The 20,993-nt window shown below is 34.5% G+C and overlaps 1 protein-coding gene across 1 annotated transcript in view; it reads left to right on the plus strand.

The window, feature by feature from the left end:
- Positions 1 to 20,993, plus strand: part of JAK2 (Janus kinase 2) — a 127,595-nt gene that overhangs the window by 71,756 nt on the left and 34,846 nt on the right. The window contains exons 6-10 of the mRNA XM_044265992.1: positions 4,277 to 4,422; positions 9,058 to 9,379; positions 10,140 to 10,259; positions 17,322 to 17,479; positions 19,251 to 19,362. Of these exons, the coding sequence (XP_044121927.1) occupies positions 4,277 to 4,422; positions 9,058 to 9,379; positions 10,140 to 10,259; positions 17,322 to 17,479; positions 19,251 to 19,362 (858 nt within the window). The remainder of the gene's footprint in view (positions 1 to 4,276; positions 4,423 to 9,057; positions 9,380 to 10,139; positions 10,260 to 17,321; positions 17,480 to 19,250; positions 19,363 to 20,993) is intronic.

Here is a 20,993-nt window from a genome sequence, read left to right on the forward strand (position 1 = left end):
ATATTTTTTCTAAATCAAAAGTATTAGATACCACAGTTTTAGGGGAAAGCAGATGAACAGTTTAGGAAAATAGTCTTATTAATGAGATTTAAACTATCATGCCACCAAAATAAAATCAGTTCTTCAGCACAGATGATATAATACAATCATAACAGCAACAGAAAGTCATAACCACATAGTATTTATTCTCAAAAGCCTCTCTCTCTCTCTTTTTCCAATGACTACCGAAAAAAGGAAGCTATATAAAAGTTGGGTAGTGGTCAAATTATTTTTGACAAGAGCACCAGAACCAGTCAATAGAGAAAAGACAGTCTTTTTCAACAAGTGATGCTGGAAAAACTGGATATGCACATGCAAAAGAATAAAATTGCACCTTACCTTACACCATCAACAAAAATTAACTCAAAACAGATCAAAGATCTAAACAGAAGGGCTAAAACAATAAAACAGTTATAAGAAAATATAGGGGAAAAGCTTCATGATAGTAATGACTTCTTGGAAATGACACCAAAAGCACAGGTAATCAAAAGAAAAAAGAAACAAATCTGTTTACATCAAAAATTAAAAACCTTTGGACATCACAGGACACATCAAGAAATATGAAAGGCAACTGAAAGAATGGGAGAAAATATGTCATAGAGTTGACATGGGGTTAATATCCAGAATATATAAAGAACACTTACAACTTGACGACAGCCTGATTTAAAAATGGGCAAAGGAAGTTCCCCAAAGAAGATATTTAAATGGTCAAAAGGCTTAAGAAAAATGTGCGACATCAGTAACCACTAGGGAAATGCAAATTAAAACCACAGCAAGGTATCACTCCACACTCCACAGAATAGCTATCAGAAAAACAGAAAGTAAGTGTTGGCAAGGATGTAGAGAAACTGGAACACTTAGGCATTGCTGGTGGAATGTAAAATGGGACAGCTGCCATAGAAAACAGTGTATCAGTTCCTCAAAAACAAATTAAACCTAGAATTGCCAAATAATCCAATAATTCCAGTTCTGGATATATATCTAAAGGAACAAAAAGCAGGATCGTAAAGAAATATCTATATCCACATTCATAGCAGTGTTATTCTTAAGAGCCAAAAAGTGGAAGCAACCCAAGTATCTATTAATAGAAAAATGGATAAACAAAATGTGACAGACACAAAGGAATTTTAATCACCCTTAAAAAGGAGAAAATTCTAACACACACAATGACATGGAAGACCTTGAAGACATTATGCTAAGAGAAATATGTCAAGTCACAAAAGAGCAAACGCTGTATAATACCACTTATGGGAGGCACCCAGAATAGGCAAATCCATAGAGAAAGCAAGTAAAAGTTGGCTCCCAAGGGGAGGGCACGTGGCAAGATACTGTTTAACAGGTATGAAGTTTCAATCTAAAAAGAAGAAAAATGTTCTAAAGATGAATCAGGGTGATGGTTACACAACAATGTGAATGAGCTTTAACACCATCAAAAAGGGTTAAAATGTACACTATGGAGTATTATGCCTCCAATCAGAAAGGATGAATACCCAACTTTTGTAGCAACATGAACGGGACTGGAAGAGATTATGCTGAGTGAAATCAGTCAAGCAGAGAGAGTCAATTATCATATGGTTTCACTTATTTGTAGAGCATAACAAATAGCATGGAGGGGGACACCTGGGTGGCGCAGTTGGTTAAACGACTGCCTCCGGCTCAGGGCGTGATCCTGGAGTCCCGGGATCGAGTCCCACATCAGGCTCCCAGCTCCATGGGGAGTCTGCTTCTCCCTCTGACCTTCTCCTCGCTTATGCTCTCTCTCACTGTCTCTCTCTCTCAAATAAATAAAATAAAATCTTAAAAAAAAAAAAAAACAAATAGCATGGAGGACAAGGGGTGTTAGAGAGGAGAGGGGAGTTGGGGTAAATTGGAAGGGGAGGTGAACCATGAGAGACTATGGACTCTGAAAAACAATCTGAAAATAAATAAATTGGGGAAAAAAAGAGAATAAAACCCATTCTACCCCATAAAAAAAAAAAAAAAGACATTCTACAGAATAAATGATCAGTCACCTGCAAAACTCCCAGGGTCATGAAAAAAAAGAAAAGACTGTGAAACCGTCACAGACAAGAGGAGACTAAGATGTGACATTTAAATGTGATGTGGTGCTTAAATGTGATGCTCTATCCTGAATTTGATCCTGGAATGGAGCAAGGACATTAGTGCAAAACCTAGTGAAATCTGAATAAAGTCTGTAGTTTAATACTAAAAAAAAAAAAAAAAAGTCTCTTATGGTTTATTTCCCTCTCTGGTTTCGTCTTGTTTCACTTTTTCCTCACTTTGCCTTGTTTCTTCAATTCTACTTATCAGTGAGATCATATGATGATTGTCTACCTCTGATTGACTATTTCACTTAGCATAATACCCTCTAGTTCCACCATGTTGCTGCAAATGACAAGTTTTTAATTTTTGATGGCTGAGTAATATTCCATTGTGTGTGTGTGTATATATATCTCCCACATCATCTTTATCCATTCATCTGTTGATGGACATCTGGGCTCTTTCCATAGTTTGGATATTGTGGACATTGCTGCTATAAACTTTGGGGTGCAGGTACCCCTTCTTTTCCCTACATCTGTGTCTTTGGGTAAATAGCTAGTAGTGGTGGGTTGTAGGGTAGCTCTATTTTCAGCTTTTTGAGGGAGCTTCATACTGTTTTCCAGAGTTAGCCATCAGTTATCTTTTTTTTTTTAATTTATTTTTTTAACAGATAGATCACAAGTAGGCAGAGATAGGGGGAAGCAGGCTCCCCGCTGAGCAGAGAGCCAGATGCGGGGTTTGATACCAGGACCCTGAGATCATGACCTGAGCTGAAGGCAGAGGCTTCAACCCACTGAGCCACTCAGGTGCCCCAGCCATCAGTTATCTTAATCAAAATAATTTACTTGCCCATTTCTGTAAGTGTGGTGAGATAAATGTTAGCAAAACAAAATCTAACTCCTTTTGTGAATGAACTTTATGTTATCAATATTAAGCTTTTGTTTTGGTTAATACTGGTTACTTTGTGATTTGTGCCTTTTAAATAATATAGTTTTTTTGTACTAAAATGCCTTCTAATTTATTAATAGGAAGTTAGCAAATATAATTTTAAATGTGTATTTATTTCTTTTAATAAAATTATTATTTTTTTATTTTTTAAAAGATTTTATTTATTTGAGAGAGAGCATGAGCAGGGGGTGGGTAGAGGGAGAAAGAGAAGCAGACTACCTACTGAGCAGGCATGGGTCTCCATCCCAGGACCCTGAGGTCATGACCTGAGCTGAAGGCAGAGGCTTAACCTACTGAGCCACCCCTATTTTCTTTTTAATTAAATTATTTTTCAAGAATTAGTGTTAAACTTTAATTTCTTGAGACAAGTTATCACATTAAAAGGAAGGAAATATATACACGAAATAAAGAGAGTGACCCTGTATTTCTCTTATCCAGTTTAAAACCTTGTTTAAGGGCTACTTGAGTGGCTCAGTCTGTTAAGCATCTGCCTTGGGCTCAGGTCATGATCTCAGGGTCCTGGGAATTGAGCCCTAAGTTGTCATGCTCCCTGCTCAGCAGGAAGTCTATTTCTCCTTCTCCCTCTACCTTTAGCCCCCAGCTTGTGTTCTTTCTTTCTCTCTCAAATAAATAAATAAATAAATAAATAAAATCTTTTACAAAAATAATAAAACCTTGGTTAAATATTGCTATTTCAGCTAATATTTTAGTACATACCTTTCTTATCAAGAAAATTGCTATTTTTTTAGGATATTGGTGGTTTTTATGTTTTGACTTTCTTTTCTGCCATTACATGTTCAATCTCATTTCCAAATTATCTAGACCAAAATCTAATTCTTGTTTAGATCTCTCGTTTAGATCAAGAAATCTAATTTCTTGTTTTTCTTTTTCTTCATTTTTATATATAATGATAAAGTTATAAGCTTTTTTCAGACTCTTTTTGTGTCTTCTGTTCCCTATATCCCTACTTATTTAATTAACTAATATCTATCTTAATTAAGTGACTTTTATGTAGAAGATATAATTTGGAGATACAAGTAGGGAAATAGGTTGACATCGTATGTACTGTATTCAGTTTCCATTGATTAAAAAAACTTTCACTGAAATTTTATGGCAAAATGAAAATCAATGAAGGAGTTGACGTTCTTTTTAAATGCATATATTCTAGAAATTATAGGTTACAATATAATAGATTTAAATGTGATAGTGAAATTTAAGAGATATTTCCTTCTAAATTTTTTTCCTGTAGTGGCGGCATGATTTTTTACATGGATGGATAAAAATACCCGTGACTCATGAAACACAAGAAGAATGTCTTGGAATGGCTGTGTTAGATATGATGAGACTAGCCAAAGAGAAAGATCAGACCCCATTGGACATCTATAGCTCTATCAGGTAGTTTCCTTATGCAAATCCATATACATAAACGTGAACAGTTAGAGTTTTTCTATAATTAATTGCGTTTTCTGTGTCAAATCTTTCCAATTTTATAATTAAAAGTCATATGGGTAACTTTTCTTCCTTGTGTACAACACATACTTTGTGAGACAAATTTATTTTTTCTTTTTTTTCTTCTAGTTTTATTGAGATATAATTGTCATATAGCACTGTGTAAGTTTAAGGTGTACATCATCACAATTTGACTTACATATATCTATGAAATAATCACCAAAATAAGTTTAGTTAATATCCATTATCTCATATAGGTACATAAAAAAGAGAAAGAAAAAGGAATTTTTTCCTTATGATGAGAACTGTTAGGATCTACTCTGTTAAAATCTTGAGTGTAGACCCTATAGTGGTGTTATCTATAGTGATCATATTGTACATTATGTCCTCAGTACTGATTTATCTTAGAATTAAAAAATATTGAAAGTTGGAGTACTGCAGAAATATCATAGACATTTGATACCTATTAATTTTTTGATCCATTTATTCTAAAAAGGGTAAGCAAAGTTAGGGGAGTGAAAAGAACACCAGGAGGCATAATTTTTGATAGCAGATCCTCAAATTGTCTGTTTTGTCTCAAATAATTCTGAAGCGGTATTCCTCAAATATTGGCCCATAGTTTACTTGAATTTAGTATCACACGAAGTGCCTACTAAGATTGAATATTTCTGAGTGCTACCCAAGAATTTGGATTCAGTTAATCTGAGGGAAAAGCCCACCTATACAAATCTTCACAAGTTCTCCTGGGAATTTTCCTAAAAATTTTACACTTTATTGAAGGGTCAGTGACATATAAAATTGGGAGGTGATTGGAAGTGTACTTCATGGTGGTTTGCTCTATGTATACACGGTGAAAGAACTCCCCCATTTACTTCATTAAGACATCCGTCGCCTCACATATTTATCTTTCCTACTTACCTTTTTTTTTTTTTTTTGGTGCGAACATTTATACACTCCTCTTAGCAAATTTCAGGTCTACAGTACAGTCTTATCAGTCACCATGTTTTATATTAGATCCTTAGATCTTATTCATGTCATAACTGATCCAGCAGATTCTTTTATAAGTGCTTCACACTCCAGATTCTCCAGATTACTCTTGTGCATATTGAATTTTGTCTTGCCTAACAGGATTTTTTGAAATACTTCTTCTACAACCCAGCTTTAATGGCTGTAAGACTTCTACTGTTTTTAAAGGTGTATATGATTATTATAAGAGTTCTTTGAGGTTTTAAGTTTGAAGATTAAATATATGTTTACATATTGCATACTTAGGATTAGAAGTTTGAGGATGTTTTGAATCTGGTTAAAACTCCCTGTATTTCTTGAAATCCTTCCCTCAACAACTCGTTGTAGTTACTCCTTTGCTAAGTGCCTTAAAAACAGTTACATACCCACACTGCAGGGTTATCAGTTTCTGTTTCCTCTTTGGTTTTAGGTATTCTTGTTGTTGTCAGATATCTGTTAAGCCATAACTGTAAAGTTCACTCATTTAAAATGAACAACTCACGATTTTTTTGTTATTGAATTGTAAGGGTTCTTTACATATTTTGGATATAAGACTTCAGATGAAAGTTACTATATTTATAGTTTGCAAATATATTCCCCATTCTTTGGACTGTTTTTTCACTTTCTTAAAAGTGTCATTCATAATACAGAAGTTTAGATTTTGAAGTAATTTATTTTTTGTTTCTTGTGCCATAACAATTTGATATTAGATGAATAAATTCTCCTGAAGTAAATATGCCTTCCTTGCTTGCCTTTTTAATGATTTAACTCAACTGATGTTTTCTGAATTCACATTTAATGCTTATTTTGAGAAATAAACAAGAAACTCCACTCAGTGTTAAAATATTCAAGATTGATGGGAGAATAGATGAATGATTAGTTGTTGGCAGAATGAAATACACTGTTGTGTTCCCACAAAAACCCTGTAGGATATGGATATCTGATTAGTATAAATAAATACATATTCCTTCCCCGACTTTAGAAAAATGCATGTAAAGTGCATATTTGTGTGCCGGTGCCTGTGGAGAATATCAGTAGGACTTATGAGTTGGGTTTGACGTATTGTTTAAGGAGATTTTGAGACATTTAAATTAAATGATAGATTGACTTGCCTATGGAAGATAGGAGTGTGGAGTTTAGAGGTCATTGCTAAAGACAGGTATCAGAGTCATTTGCATATAGAGAACCTAGAGAGAGAGAGTTTAAATAAGAAGAGAAGAGGGTCTTAAGTCCTGAGGAACTTCAACATTAATCACTAGGTAGGAGTGAAGGTGAAAAGGAGATTGAGAAGTATCCCAAGAGATAGGAATAAAGTGAGGAAAGCTAAGGGGAGAAAGTTGAAGGAGAGAATGATCAGCAATGTTGGATGCTGAGGAAGAATGGCAAGGGAGATGAATATGGGAATTTGGTTTAAGCAACATGAAAGTTTTGATTCATTTTTAACAAAAGCATTTTCTATGGAATGATGGAGCAGAAGCTAGACTGGAGTGAATTGAAGAGTAAGTGGAAATGACTGTATAAACTCTTTCAAAATTGGGCCAGATAGGCTGTAGCTGAGGGGATATGCAGGACAAAGAAATTTTACATTTAAGTTGGAATGAACATTAGTCTTTTGTGGCTCGAAGAGAAATAAGAGCAAAAGTCCCCAGAGAGTAAATGTATATTAGAGGAAGAAAGAGGCTATAGGTAAATACGTGTCCAGGAAGTGGCGTTACCTTGCTGGTTTATAGCTCATTTGTTATAACAGGTAGGGAGGAGGAGGGAATGAATGCACATGAATGTGGTTTGCTAGTGGAATGTTGAGGGAGCTCTGCTTAGAGAAGCTTTTTTTCCTCCCTAAGAAAGAGATGAAGTCATGTGGTGAACTTAAGGAGGAATACAGCTGAGGTTTGAGGCGGAAGAAAGGTAGGCGGTATGAAAAGATTGGAGAGGGTTTGACATAGTTGTGGAACTTGGGAGAATTAGTTGAACAGAGAAGTGTTGTAAAATTGATGGTTGTGCTGAAAGCATGTTTGAAATTGGTGCATGTCTGCCTTATCAAATGACTCTCCAGCCCCTCTGCTGCCTGGGTATAAAGCTGAGTGTTCCTCAGCCAGGTTCAGGCAGAGTAGGCGAGGGAAGAAGCCATGGTATGCGTGTAAATGCATAACAACTAGTTCTCAAAAAAACCCCAAACCCCAACGGTGTGATTGGTTTGCCATCCTTGCTGATATCCATGGTATAAATCCTGCATATGGCCAGTTTCAGGGTATCAACCTGATGTGCCTGAATGTAGAATTGGGAAGAGATGAGCAATAGCAAATCTTTTACATCACTCACGTATGAGTGATGTAAACAGCCTCAAAAGCATAGGTAGTAGTAAAGTGTAAAAATTTTAAATGTAAAATAATTAGAAAGTGATACATTTTGAGTATTCCTTATATTTTTACTATAATTATAACTATAGAACTTAAATTTTAATGATAGCTCTTTAGCAATCAACTCAATAGTCTTAAACTGTAAGCTCTCAGCATGAGCCAGCTGGAGCACTAGCTAGAACTAGTCACATACAGAATAGAGTGAGAAGTGATCTCATGGAGTGGTGGTGCACAGAATGCTGTCGGACAGTGGGGAGTAGTATGTAATGTAGTCCTAGAGAAAGGTTGTCTGGATTTGATGATGCTTGAGCTGAGACTTTTGGAATGAGTTAGAACCAACCAGGTAGGAGATGGTGATGGGAAGGATTAGCATAGGTGAAGGCATGGAGATTTAATGCAGTTGCACCTTCAGAAATAAAATGATCTTCATTTGTCAGATATTTGAGTGGGAGGAAAGTCATCATCTCTCTTCTTTAGGGTATTTTACATAGACATAGAATTACAGAAGCATCAGAACATTTCTAAGTAGAATTGTTTTGATGGCAAAGGAATTATTAGGAGTTATTGAAAAGGGCCTAGAAAATAGTGTATACAAAAGAAGTATGTTTGCATAATGAACAACAAAATGTAGGAATTTCCAGAATTCAGATAAATTTTGGTGTACAGCATCATAGGAAATATTGCAACATGGTGCCAAAAAATTGATGTATAAGATAATCCGAGAAAACAAATTTTTAGAGACTCCATTATTAACTAGACTAAGTCTTCATTTCATTAGGGGAAGAAAATTAACATATCCTATTCTAAACATTTATGGTTACTCAGAGAATTTTTGTATGTATTCATATCATCAGTTAAAACCTTACTTTTGGGGGTGCCTGAGTGGCTCAGTGGGTTGAAGCCTCTGTCTTCGGCTCGGGTCATGATCCCAGGGTCCTGGGATCGAGCTCCATATTGGGCTCTCTCCTCGGTGGGGAGCCTGCTTCCTCCTCTCTCTCTGCCTGCTTGTGATCTCTCTCTATCAAATAAATAAATAAAATCTTAAAAAAAAAAAAAACCTTAATATTGTACACGTGGTGGCTGTGTCACCTTTCTCCGCTTGACGACTGTATTGTAGCAGTTACCAGTCATGGAGAAAGGTGGTAATTTCTCTCCCAGTGTCGTTTTAGATTTATCTTCCAATATGTTTTGTTTTTCTTTGTGTGCTCTTTATCCCCAGCTACAAGACATTCTTACCAAAATGTGTTCGAGCAAAGATCCAAGACTATCATATTTTGACAAGGAAACGAATAAGGTACAGATTTCGCAGATTTATTGAGCAGTTCAGCCATTGCAAAGCCACTGCCAGAAACTTGAAACTCAAGTATCTTATAAATCTGGAAACTCTTCAGTCTGCCTTCTACACAGAGCAATTTGAAGTAAAAGAACCTGGAAGAGGTCCTTCAGGTGAGGAGATTTTTGCAACCATTATAATAACTGGAAACGGTGGAATTCAGTGGTCAAGAGGGAAACATAAAGAAAGTGAGACACTGACAGAACAGGTAATCCTTAATGATACGTTCTCATTCTTTGTTAATTTAAGTGAATGGCAATAGAAGCAGAGTAATTTTACTCATTGGAAACATGGTCTTGCAATTCTCTTCTCTCATTGATAGAAGAGGAAGTTTTTAGTAGTGTGAAGCCATCAAGGTCATATCTATAATTCTTTTCTCATTGTTCTTAAATGGTTTTTTATTTAGTTTTTTTAATGACAAATATTACTAATGGTTTTCTTATAGTTTTCGAAAAGGCTTGAATTCTAAAAGTGATTTTTAAGGTAGTTTTGCCTCTTTAAAATTTTGCCGTTACTGATAATAGGCACAATCATAAAATTTAATTGAAAAAGGTAATTTTAATTGATTTTATGATGATGCATTCATTTTTTTAAGGTTTGTACTATAAGTTTTAAGTTTGTTTATATCTCTGTTGTTCTTAGATTATTAGAGATTTACCTTTACCTTCCTTCTTTGGTGATGTGATTAAACTTACAGTTTTCTGACAATAGTTCCTATTGATGTTGATTGGATTGAAGGGAACTGTAACATAATTAGATTCCTGGTACCTTTAATGCTCTCATTTTTAAGTCAAAGCAAGATATGGTTAAGTCTTAGGGTTGGATTATTGAGGGAGAGAATCCCATTTAGTTACTATCAATACTTTTTTATTTTAAAGAATTTGGAATGAATGTTGTTATGTCCTTCTTATTTTAAAATGGATCCCTTAGTTTTACCTGTTTTTAATTTCAAATGCTCTTAATTATAGGATTTACAGTTATATTGTGACTTCCCTGATATTATTGATGTTACTATTAAGCAAGCAAGCCAAGAAGGCTCAAATGAAAGTAGAATTGTAACTATACATAAGCAAGATGGTAAAAATCTGGTAAGTTTACTTGATAACCAAATAATGATTATGCTTGTTGTCAGAAAATCTTAATACTAAAGTTATTTTTTCCTAGGAATTCTGATTATAGTTTTAAATATAGCTCTAAACATAAATTATCAGTTTAGTAAGGTTTTGGTCACATCTAGCTTTTGTATCACTACCAATACTATATTCCTAGAGTTTCTTAAACATTAATGTATTTTTCATTCATTTTTATGATTAGCAAGGCAACGGTTACTCCCCCCCCAACCCCACTACTCTGGATTGTGCTAATTCTCTGTTGTAATGCTCACTCTGGACTATATTTTTCTTCTTTTTTTTTTTAATCAGTAGGGTTGTGCATAATTCCACTCATACTGCCTAATTAAAGGAGAAAAAGAAATTAAAACAATGCTTTCTGGGATTCATGTAACAGTGTAAACCAATTCCAAGTTAGCCCTACCCAAGCTAAAACACATGATTGGTTCTAAAAGATTCATTTTTTCTCTTTCTTTGATTAGCTTTGGAAAACCCACATATTTTTAATTTTTTTTTAATGTCAAATACAATGTGATTTTAGTTTCAGATATACCACGACATGATTGACAATTCTATACTTTGCACAGTGTTTGCCATGATAAATGTAATTAGAAATTCCACTTACTATAATTGAAAGGGAAGTAGTAAATTCCCGTATAATCTTCTCTTAAACTGGCTTACTACGTGACTGTTTTTTTCTTTCTAACTCTGATGTTTTTTGACCTCCTGGCTGAAATGTCACATTAGTGTTACTTGTTCGTTTAACTTCAGTATTTGTATGCTATCTCTCTATTCTATGGCTATATTTACTAAAATTATAACTAATTTTACTAAACTATAACTAATTTATACTAAACTATAACTAATTTACTAAAATTATAACTAATTAGACAGCATACTTTCCTGTCCTTTGGTAAAAATATGTAAATAGTGTACAACCGCTACCTACTAGGCTATGAGCTTCTTCAATGTAAGGGTCATTTTGGGCTATGCGTTTTTACCCTCTGCACCTTGCATAATAATCTAGGCCCTGCTTTAGAAAGAGCTTGATCTGTATTTCATGGATCAGTGGAAGGATGATTAATAACTTTCAACCACAATGTGGAATTAAGAGAAGAAATATTTATTCTGTAAATATCAAAACTACACATGTGTATTATATAAATGCACCTAAATACTTATAAGCATACCCTGGAGATATAGTGGATTCATTTCTGGGCCACCACAATAAAGCAAATACCACAATAAAGCGAGTCAAATGAATTTTTTTGTTTGTTTCCTAGTGCATATAAAAGTTATGTCTACACCAAACTGTAGTCTACTAAGTATGCAATAGCATTACATCTGAAAAAAATGTACATACCTAATTAAAAATACTTTATTGCTAAGAAGTGCTGACCATCATCTGGGCTTTCAGAGAGTTATAATATTTTTGCTGATGGAGGATCTTCCATCTTCCATCATCTTGATCTTCCATTGACAAGTGATTTCTCTGTAGCATGTAATGCTGCTTGATAGCTTTTTAATTTAATTTTATTTTTTTCAGTATCCCAAATTCATTGTTTATGCACCATACCCAGTGCTCCATATAATACGTGCCCTCCATAATACTCACCACCCAACCCCACACCCTCTCCCCTCCAAAACCCTCAGTTTGTTTCTCAGAGTCCATAGTCTCTCATGGTTTGTCTCCCCCTCCATTTTCCCCCAACTCACTTCTCCTCTCCATCTCCCAATGTCTTCCATGTTATTTGTTATGCTCCACAAGTAATTGAAACCATATGATAATTGACTCTCTCTGCTTGACTTATTTCACTCAGCATAATCTCTTCCAGTCCCGTCCATGTTGATACAGAAGTTGGGTATTCATCCTTTCTGATGGAGGCATAATAAATACTCCATAGTGTATATGGACCACATCTTCCTTATCCATTCATCTGTTGAAGGGCATCTTGGTTCTTTCCACAGTTTGGCAACCATGGCCATTGCTGCTATGAAAATTGGGGTACAAATCGCCCTTCTTTTCACTTCATCTGTATCTTTGGGGTAAATACCCAATAGTGCAATTGCAGGGTCATAGGGTAGCTCTATTTTCAATTTCTTAAAGAATCTCCACACTGTTTTCCAAAGTGGCTGCACTAACTTACATTCCCACCAATAGTGTAAGAGGGTTCTAAGCCAGGGTTCCTCTTTCTCCACATCCTCTCCAACACTTGTTTACTGTCTTGTTAATTTTGGCCATTCTAACTGGTGTAAGTTGGTACCATTGTGGTTTTGATTTCAATCTTCCTGATGGATAATAATGATGAACATTTTCTCATGTGTCTGTCAGCCATTTGTATGTCTTCTTTGGAGAAGTGTCTGTTCATGTCGTCTGCCCATTTTTGACATGCTTATCTGTTTTGTGTATGTTGAGTTTGAGGAGTTCTTTATAGATCTTGGATATCAGCCCTTTGTCTGTAGTGTCATTTGTGAATATCTTCTCCCATTCCATGGGTTGCCTCTTTGTTTTGGTGACTGTTTCCTTTGCTGTGCAGAAGCTTTTGATCTTGATGAAGTCCGAAAGTTCATTTTTGCTTTTGTTTCCTTTGCCTTTGGAGACCTATCTTGAAAGAAGTTTGTATGGCCAATGTCGAAGAGGTTACTGCCTGTGATATCCTCTAGGATTTTGATAGATTCCTGCCTCACGTTGAGGTCTTTTTGCTTGATAGCTTTTTACCCACAGTAGAATTTCTTTCAAAACTGGAGTCCATCCTCTCAAACCAAGTTGCTGCTCTTTCAACTAAGTTGAGGTAATATTCTAAATCCTTTGTTACTATTTCAATAATCTTCACATTTTCACCATAAGGAGGTTCCATTAAAAAAAAAACAAAACAAAACACTTTCTTTGCTCATCCATAGGTAGCAGCTCCTTATCCATTCAAGTTTTATCAGGAGATTGCAGCCACATTTAAATTTTTTATTTATTTTTTAAAAGATTTTATTTATTTATTTGAAAGAGAGGGAGAGAAAGAGAGAGAACTAGAGCGCACATGTGCAGTCGGGGGTAGGGGAGAAAGAGAGGCAGAGAATCCAAGCAGGCTCCTCACCAAGCACAGAGCCTGATGTGGGGCTCAATCCCAGGACCCATGAGATCATGACCTGAGCTGAAATTATGACTCAGAGGCTCAGCTGATTGAGCCACCCACGTGTCTCACATTTTCAGCTCCACTTCTAATTCTTTTGCTATTTCCACCACTACTGCAATTACTTCTTCCCCTGAAGTCTTGAACACCTCAAAGTCATCTGTGAAGGTTGGAATCAACTTCTTCCAAATACCTCTTCATGTTGATATTTTGACCTCTTCCCATGACTCACAAATATTCTAACTGACATCTGGAATGTTGACTCCTTTCTGGAAGGTTTTCAGTTGATGGCTCAGATCTGACAGAGGAATCACCATCTATGGCAGTAATAGCCTTAAGAAATGTATTTCTTAAATAATAAGACTTGAATATTAAAATGACTCCTTGATCACAGGCTGCTGAATGGATGTTGTGTTAGTAGACATGAAAACATTAGTCTCATTGTTCATCTCCAAGATGAGTATGAGCAAATGCTATGGGAAAAGTGGCACTGATAGACTTGCTTTTGATGCAGTGTTTTCACAAACCTTCAATGTGTGTGTTTGTTTTTAAAAAAGGCAGTATCTGAGAAATGCACTAAATGAATTGCACTGAAACAGGGTATGCCTTCATTCTGTAAATGTGGTATTTACAAAAGAGTAAGTATTTCTTTTTTTTTTTTTAAGATTTTATTTATTGTATTTGACAGACAGAGAGCACAAGTAGATAGGGAGGCAGGAAGAGAGAGAGAGGAAGGGAATCAGGTTCCCTGCTGAGCAGAGAGCCCGATGCGGGGCTCGATCCCAAGACCCTGGGATCATGACCCGAGCCGAAGGCAGAGGCTTTAACCCACTGAGCCACCCAGGCACCCCAAGAGTAAGTATTTCTAGAAGAGTTTATTGATACTTACGTGGACATCGTGTAATAACATAAGGAACTTCTTTATGGGATGATATTTGGACCTCTTGGCTTTTTTTTAAGTCTGCAACATAGAGAGGTTAAGTAACTTCCCAAGATCATAGTATTAGTTAAGTGATAGGACCTGTGAAAACCAAATGCATGATTTGACAACTTAAGCCCATCACTGTGACAGTGCCCTGTTTGTTGAGTAGTCCTGAAGTTCCTCAAAGCATTGCATTTACATTTTGTTAGAATCCCTCTAAAGATTAATTTGGGAAGAATGTATATATTTTCTGTTTAAGGGATACATCATATTTCTCCTTGTATCCAAGTATTATGTTTTTCAGTAACTTTTTGTCCTCTAAGATTTTATTTATTTATTTGACAGAGAGAGAGAGAGCACAAGTAAAGAGCAGCAGGCAGAGGGAGAGGGAGAAATAGGTTCCCCGTGGCAGGGAGCCCAGTGCGGGGCTTGATCCAGGTCTCCTGGGATCACGACCTGAGCCGAAGGCAGATGCTTAACAAACTGGGAGCCATCTGGGCGTCCTTGTATTTCAGTAACTTGATGGTTTTATTCATATTGATGCATCATGTTTCTTCCTGAATTTTATTCATGATATATTCTGCTTTTTCTGTCACTTAATAGGATTCAGAACCTTTTCTTAATATATATTTTTTCTAACACATTATTGCTAGATATGAGAAATAAATTTTTGCTTATTATTTCCTTTTTCCAGTGTTATATATTAATTACACTTTTAAAAAATCCTTTTACTCTTTACTCTGACATTTTTCTTTGTCTTTCTTTTTTCTCTTTTAAAAAAATATGGTAAAATACATTTCATGAAATTTAGCATCTTGATTTAGCTCTTCTGCTTCTGGGTATATATCCAAAGGAAACAGAATCACTACCTCAAAGAGATATTTGTACCCCCATGTTCATTGCAGTGTCCTTTGTTATCAATTTTTAAATATTTTGCCAAACTGATGGGACAAAAATTGCTATCCTGTGTTATATTTCATTTCCTTAATTAGAACCTGAGTTGGGAAATTTCAGACCAGCTGTTTGTGTCTCTGTTTTATATATTATCTTTTCATATGCTTTGACTAATTTTCTTTAGTTTTTAATTGATTTATAGCTTTTTTTCTCAATATATATATTTTGCATATTAATCCTCTGATGTACAAATCTACAGTTCCCCAGTCTTTTAACATTGTTTATGGTATCTTTTTTAGTACCTATTTAAAATTTTTTTTTTATTTTTTGAGATTGAGAGAGAGAGAGAAAGAGAAAGCTTGAGCAGGTATGGGGAGGGGCAGAGGGAGAGGGAGAAAATCTTAAGCAGGCTCCATGCCCAGTGCGGAGCCAGACATGGGGCTCAGTCTCACAACCCTGAGGTCATGACCGGAGCCAAAATCCAGAGTTGGGCCCTTAATCAACTGAGCCATCCAGGCATCCCTAGTACCTATTTTTATGGCCTAATTGTGTTAGGTAAATCCCTGTTATAGTTATGATACATCACACACTTCTCTCTTTACACTTTTGGGATAAATCTGTATTCTGTGTTCTCATTATGACTAAATATTGTTCATTGCTGAGGCAAGTAGTAGTATTCTGTAATCACATTTCCATTCTTACACAGGTTTTTGTTTTTCTGGGGATGAATCATTACTTCAACTTTTCTCCTTCATATGTATCCTTTCTCTGTATCTCTTTCTATTTCCTATGAGCACTCTGAAGTAGCTCACTTCTCAACACATCTTTTTACATAGTCACACATTATATGACTTCTTTTTCTTTCCTGGAAAAGTCACTTTGAGATCACTGGTTTTGCTCTCTCATCTGGACTGGAAGCTCTTTTGACCTTCACAGCTGTCATCTTTGGGCATCCTACTCTTATCACCCTGGAGTTATCTGGTCTGTCTTTACTTGGATCCCTGGTTTTCTGAATCTCATATTTGTCTTGTTTTTCTGCCAATACCTGTTGGTATTTTTGTTGGGATTGTGACAAATTAGAAAATTAATTTAGGGAGGATTTTTGCAACTTTATGATGTTGAATTTTCCTACCCAATAACATGGTAAATCTCTATATTCAAATAAAAAGTTACCTTTTAACAATAGTGTTTTGAAGTATTTTAAAAATGATTTTGCTCATTTTTTGGTGAAGTTTAATATTAGATACTATCTTTGTATATGTACTGGTATAAATGAGGCTATTTTTTCATTATATAATCTAATTGACTATTTTTTACATATGTGAAAGCTGTTTTTTGTATCCTACTATCTTAAGGAATTAATCTTTGTGTTGTAGTAGTTTTATAATTGTCTTCTTTTGTATTTCCCAAGTATACAATCATATACTCTCCAAATTGAGATTGTTCTACCTCCATGTTTTCAATTTCTATTCTTATATTTCTTTCTGTGGCCTGAATATGTTAATTAAGTACTATGCAATGCATTAAGTATTGGGCTTTCTGTCTTACTCCTGATTTGAGGAGAAGTTGCTTCTTTCATTAAATAAGGTGTTTTTCCATTAGATGTTGCATTTTAGGCTGATTATATGCTCACTTACGTATGTATGATACGATCATAACATACCTATGTATGATTTGGTTTAGACTGCATACCTTTGAACTTACGTCATGAATGTTTTAACCTTAGCCATGTATGCTTGGTATATAAAAATAAATGCTCATTATTTCTAATTAGTACCAACTTTTGTATCAGACTAGATAGATTTCTCATTGAGATGACTGACATATTTGTCTAATAGGGTTATTGGGAAATATAGTAAAATTATGGGTGAAAAGTGAACTGGAAAAATATAAGCCCATATTTGAGAGGGTCTTAAATATCATACACAAGAACTTACAATTCAGATTGGGTAATTTGGGAGCCACAAAAGACATTTGAGCAATTTAGAAGAAAATTAATTTGGGGAATTAATCTAACAACATGAAATGAATTTTTAATATGTAACATGCAGTTGACTTTCCAAATGGTACTGATTATTTCCTTTTCTTTTCTTTATTTAGGAAATTGAACTTAGCTCATTAAAAGAAGCTTTATCCTTTGTGTCATTAATTGATGGCTATTATAGATTAACTGCAGATGCACATCATTACCTCTGTAAAGAAGTAGCACCTCCAATGGTCCTTGAAAATATACAAAGCAACTGTCATGGCCCAATTTTGTGAGTAATACTGACTTTAAAAGTAAATTTTTAAAAAAGTCAATGAGATACTGACAGAATTTTACATAATGAAATGATACATGTAGGTTTAGGAGTTGAGGAACAAAATACTATCTTATGTGGCTGAAAAAAAAATTTTTTTAAACAAAAGTATGTTTGCAGTTAGATTACATAATAATTAGAATTATTTAGGATATCATTTGCTGTCTGTATTCCACTCTGTAATACTTAATTGTACAGTCTGACATTTTGTTGCATTGGTGCGTTTAAGTAATTCTTGGGTGTTAATTTTTTTAAAAAATCCTCCAATTTATACTTCATTAATTTTGAAATACTGTAGAGGAAACACAATACAAAATTTGATAATTGTTATTATTTTTGGATAATCCAGCTTCCTCTACTGAAAGCTTTGAATACAAGATGTGTATGATGTCCCTCTTTCTGAGACTACTGCTAGGTAGTACTTTCTGCAGTGATGCAAATGAAGATGTTTTATTTCTCTGCTGTGTAATGCAGTAGCCACTAGTATAACTGAGGAAACTGAATTTTAATTTATTTTCTTTTATTTATTAATTTTTTAAAGTGGGCTCCCTGCTGGGTGAGGCTTAAACTCCCAAACTTGAGATCAAGACCTGAGCTGAGGTCAAGAGTCAGATGCTTAACTGACTAAGCCACCCATGTGCCCTGAGGAACTGAATTTTTAAATTTAGTAACTATATTTAAATTAGCAGTGTGCAGCTATTAGCTACCATATGGATCTGCACAGTTATAGACCTTACTTTAATACCGGATAAAGCCAACTATCATGCATAACATTTGTTTTGCCCAAGTTCTAGTTATCTCTCAGCCACTGTGTACTTTAGTGATTGGCACTGGGCTTGAAACATTCAAGCAGAAGTAGTCTGAGTTTGTGAGCATGTTTCTTGACATTAACCTACCCTTAATTAAATATTTGAAAACATAGCCTGACTTGATTCTGTCTTATACCTCTTATCTGTCTAATAAGTATTGTTCTGTATAAGTTCTATATAAGTATTACTGTTCTATATAAGTATTATTCTATAACTTAGGTGGTTAGTATTAAAAATGCCTACCATTCATTCTTTCATGTGTTATTTATCCATCCATTCAAGCGTTCTTTCATTTATTTGTAGAACATTTACTGGGTACCTAATATGTGTCACTGGTTTATATATGAGAAATACAGTGATGAATGAAACAGATTTTTCCTGCTTTCATATAGATTACATTTGACTTTTATTTCAAGATGTTCAACAAAACATAAAGCACATTTTGAAAATCAGTAGTTTTTGTCACCTGCCGTAGATCTTCTATTATACTTTGGTATTATATTAAATATTAAAATAATCCATATGAATTTTTATATTAGTAATTGCTATGTAGAAAAGATGCAAGTGTTTTACAATATATTGTTTGCATGGTAGGAGTAAATATGGTTTTTAAAATACTAAATTTTTAATTAGAAGGCAGAAAACTCAAATGAATAAAATGTTCTTAGTGATTTTGTGTGTCTTATAATCCCTTTTATTTGTTTGTAAAATCTGTTGAATTGGTTTGAACTTATTTCAGAATAGCTTGGTGCTTCAGTGTTTTTCCTTTTTCCTCGTAAGATAACTGATAAACATATAAAGTAGAGGAAACTTAAAATTCTCAGACTTTCAGATTTGACTTTTGATCTCTTAGATGACATTTTGGTCTTAATGTCATGGCACTTGCTACATTATCATTCAAGTTACTTCTTTACCTTTAGAATGGATTTTGCCATCAGTAAACTGAAGAAAGCAGGTAATCAGACTGGACTCTATGTACTTCGATGCAGTCCTAAGGACTTTAATAAGTATTTTCTGACTTTTGCTGTTGAGGTTAGTATTTCTCATTAATGGTGACATTTTCCTTTTTTTAATTTTATTTCCCATTCCACTCTCTTCCTCTGGCAAATGTAACATCTTTATTTAGTTTGTGTAATTCCCCCTTCATGTTGATCTACCACTGTTTCTTCTTTTTAATACTCAGAATTACAGCTCTGAATATGATAACTAACATAAAAATGCTTAGTTTCTCTTAGGGATTCTGTATCAATTAATAAGATATAATTTCTAGACTTTATAAAAATATAAAGTTCTTTTTAACGTCTATATTTGGAATTTATTTTTTGATGTTTGGATGTTACTAGTGTGTCATATTTTTTCAAGTCTCTTCAAGACTCTTTTCACAAAAATGGAGATCTTTACAAAGATACATAGGACTAAAGGAATCAAAAGAAAATTTTGCTTTTACTGGTAGTGGTTACAGGATTAGAGTGAAATAGGTCAATGACAAACAAACAGAGCATTTTTAACTAGTGATTTTCCAGTATTCAGAATAAAGTTCTACATTATATTTGTTTTAAAGATAATACTACATCAGAAAGGACAAATACCCAACTTTTGTAGCAACATGGACGGGACTGGAAGAGATTATGCTGAGTGAAATAAGTCAAGCAGAGAGAGTCAATTATCATATGGTTTCACTTATTTGTGGAGCATAACAAATAGCATGGAGGACATGGGGAGATAGAGAGGAGAAGGGAGTTGGAAATTGGAAGGGGAGGTGAACCATGAGACACTATGGACTCTGAAAAACAATCTGAGGGTTTTTAAGGGGTGGGGGTGTGAGGTCGGGGTACCCAGTGGTGGGTATTATAGAGGGCACGGATTGCATGGAGCACTAGGTGTGGTGCAAAAATAATGAATACTGTTATGCTGAAAATAAAAAATAAATCTAAAAAAAAATAATACTACAAAAACCCACACTATTAATAAAGATAATTTTGGATCTTTTCTAAGATTGTTTAGTACCCAAAATATTTAAAAAGATACTATCGCTTATAACATAGTTTTTGGTATAAATCTTGAGAAACTTTATAGCAGGTTCCAAAATTTATCTTACTTTTCCAAAGTATAGCATGAGGATTTGGTTATTAAGTTATTTTAACTTTTAGAAAATGCATTCATATTTAGCATATAGAATAGATTAATTGTCCACAAATACAAAAGGTGGGATACAATGTGTTTAGCATCGTATAATACTAACAATCTACCCTAATTTCATTGCATCTTTTAATATAACAGTCCATTATATTCAATTATCAATTCAAAATGTATTTTTTTATGTTTACTGTATTTGCTTAGCCTAATATGAGGACTGTTATATTAGAGAGTGTATGATATAATCTTGCTTTAAGAAATATATCTTTTGGAAAAAGTAGAAAGATATACCTAAAAAGTATTAAATTGATCACTGTAATTGTTTAATATAGACAATAACAAAGGGTTACACTTAAAGTGCTTTTTTTTTAAAGATTTTATTTATTTATTTATTTGGAACAGAAAGAGAGAGAGAGAGCGCACATGGGGAGGGACAGAATGAAAGGGAGAAGCAGACTCCCTGTTGAGCAGGGAGCTTGGTGTGGGTTTTGATCCCAGGAACCTGAGATCATAACTTGAGTGGAAGG

Source organism: Neovison vison, chromosome 9 (genome assembly GCF_020171115.1).
Source record: "Neovison vison isolate M4711 chromosome 9, ASM_NN_V1, whole genome shotgun sequence".
Lineage (NCBI taxonomy): Eukaryota > Metazoa > Chordata > Mammalia > Carnivora > Mustelidae > Neogale > Neogale vison.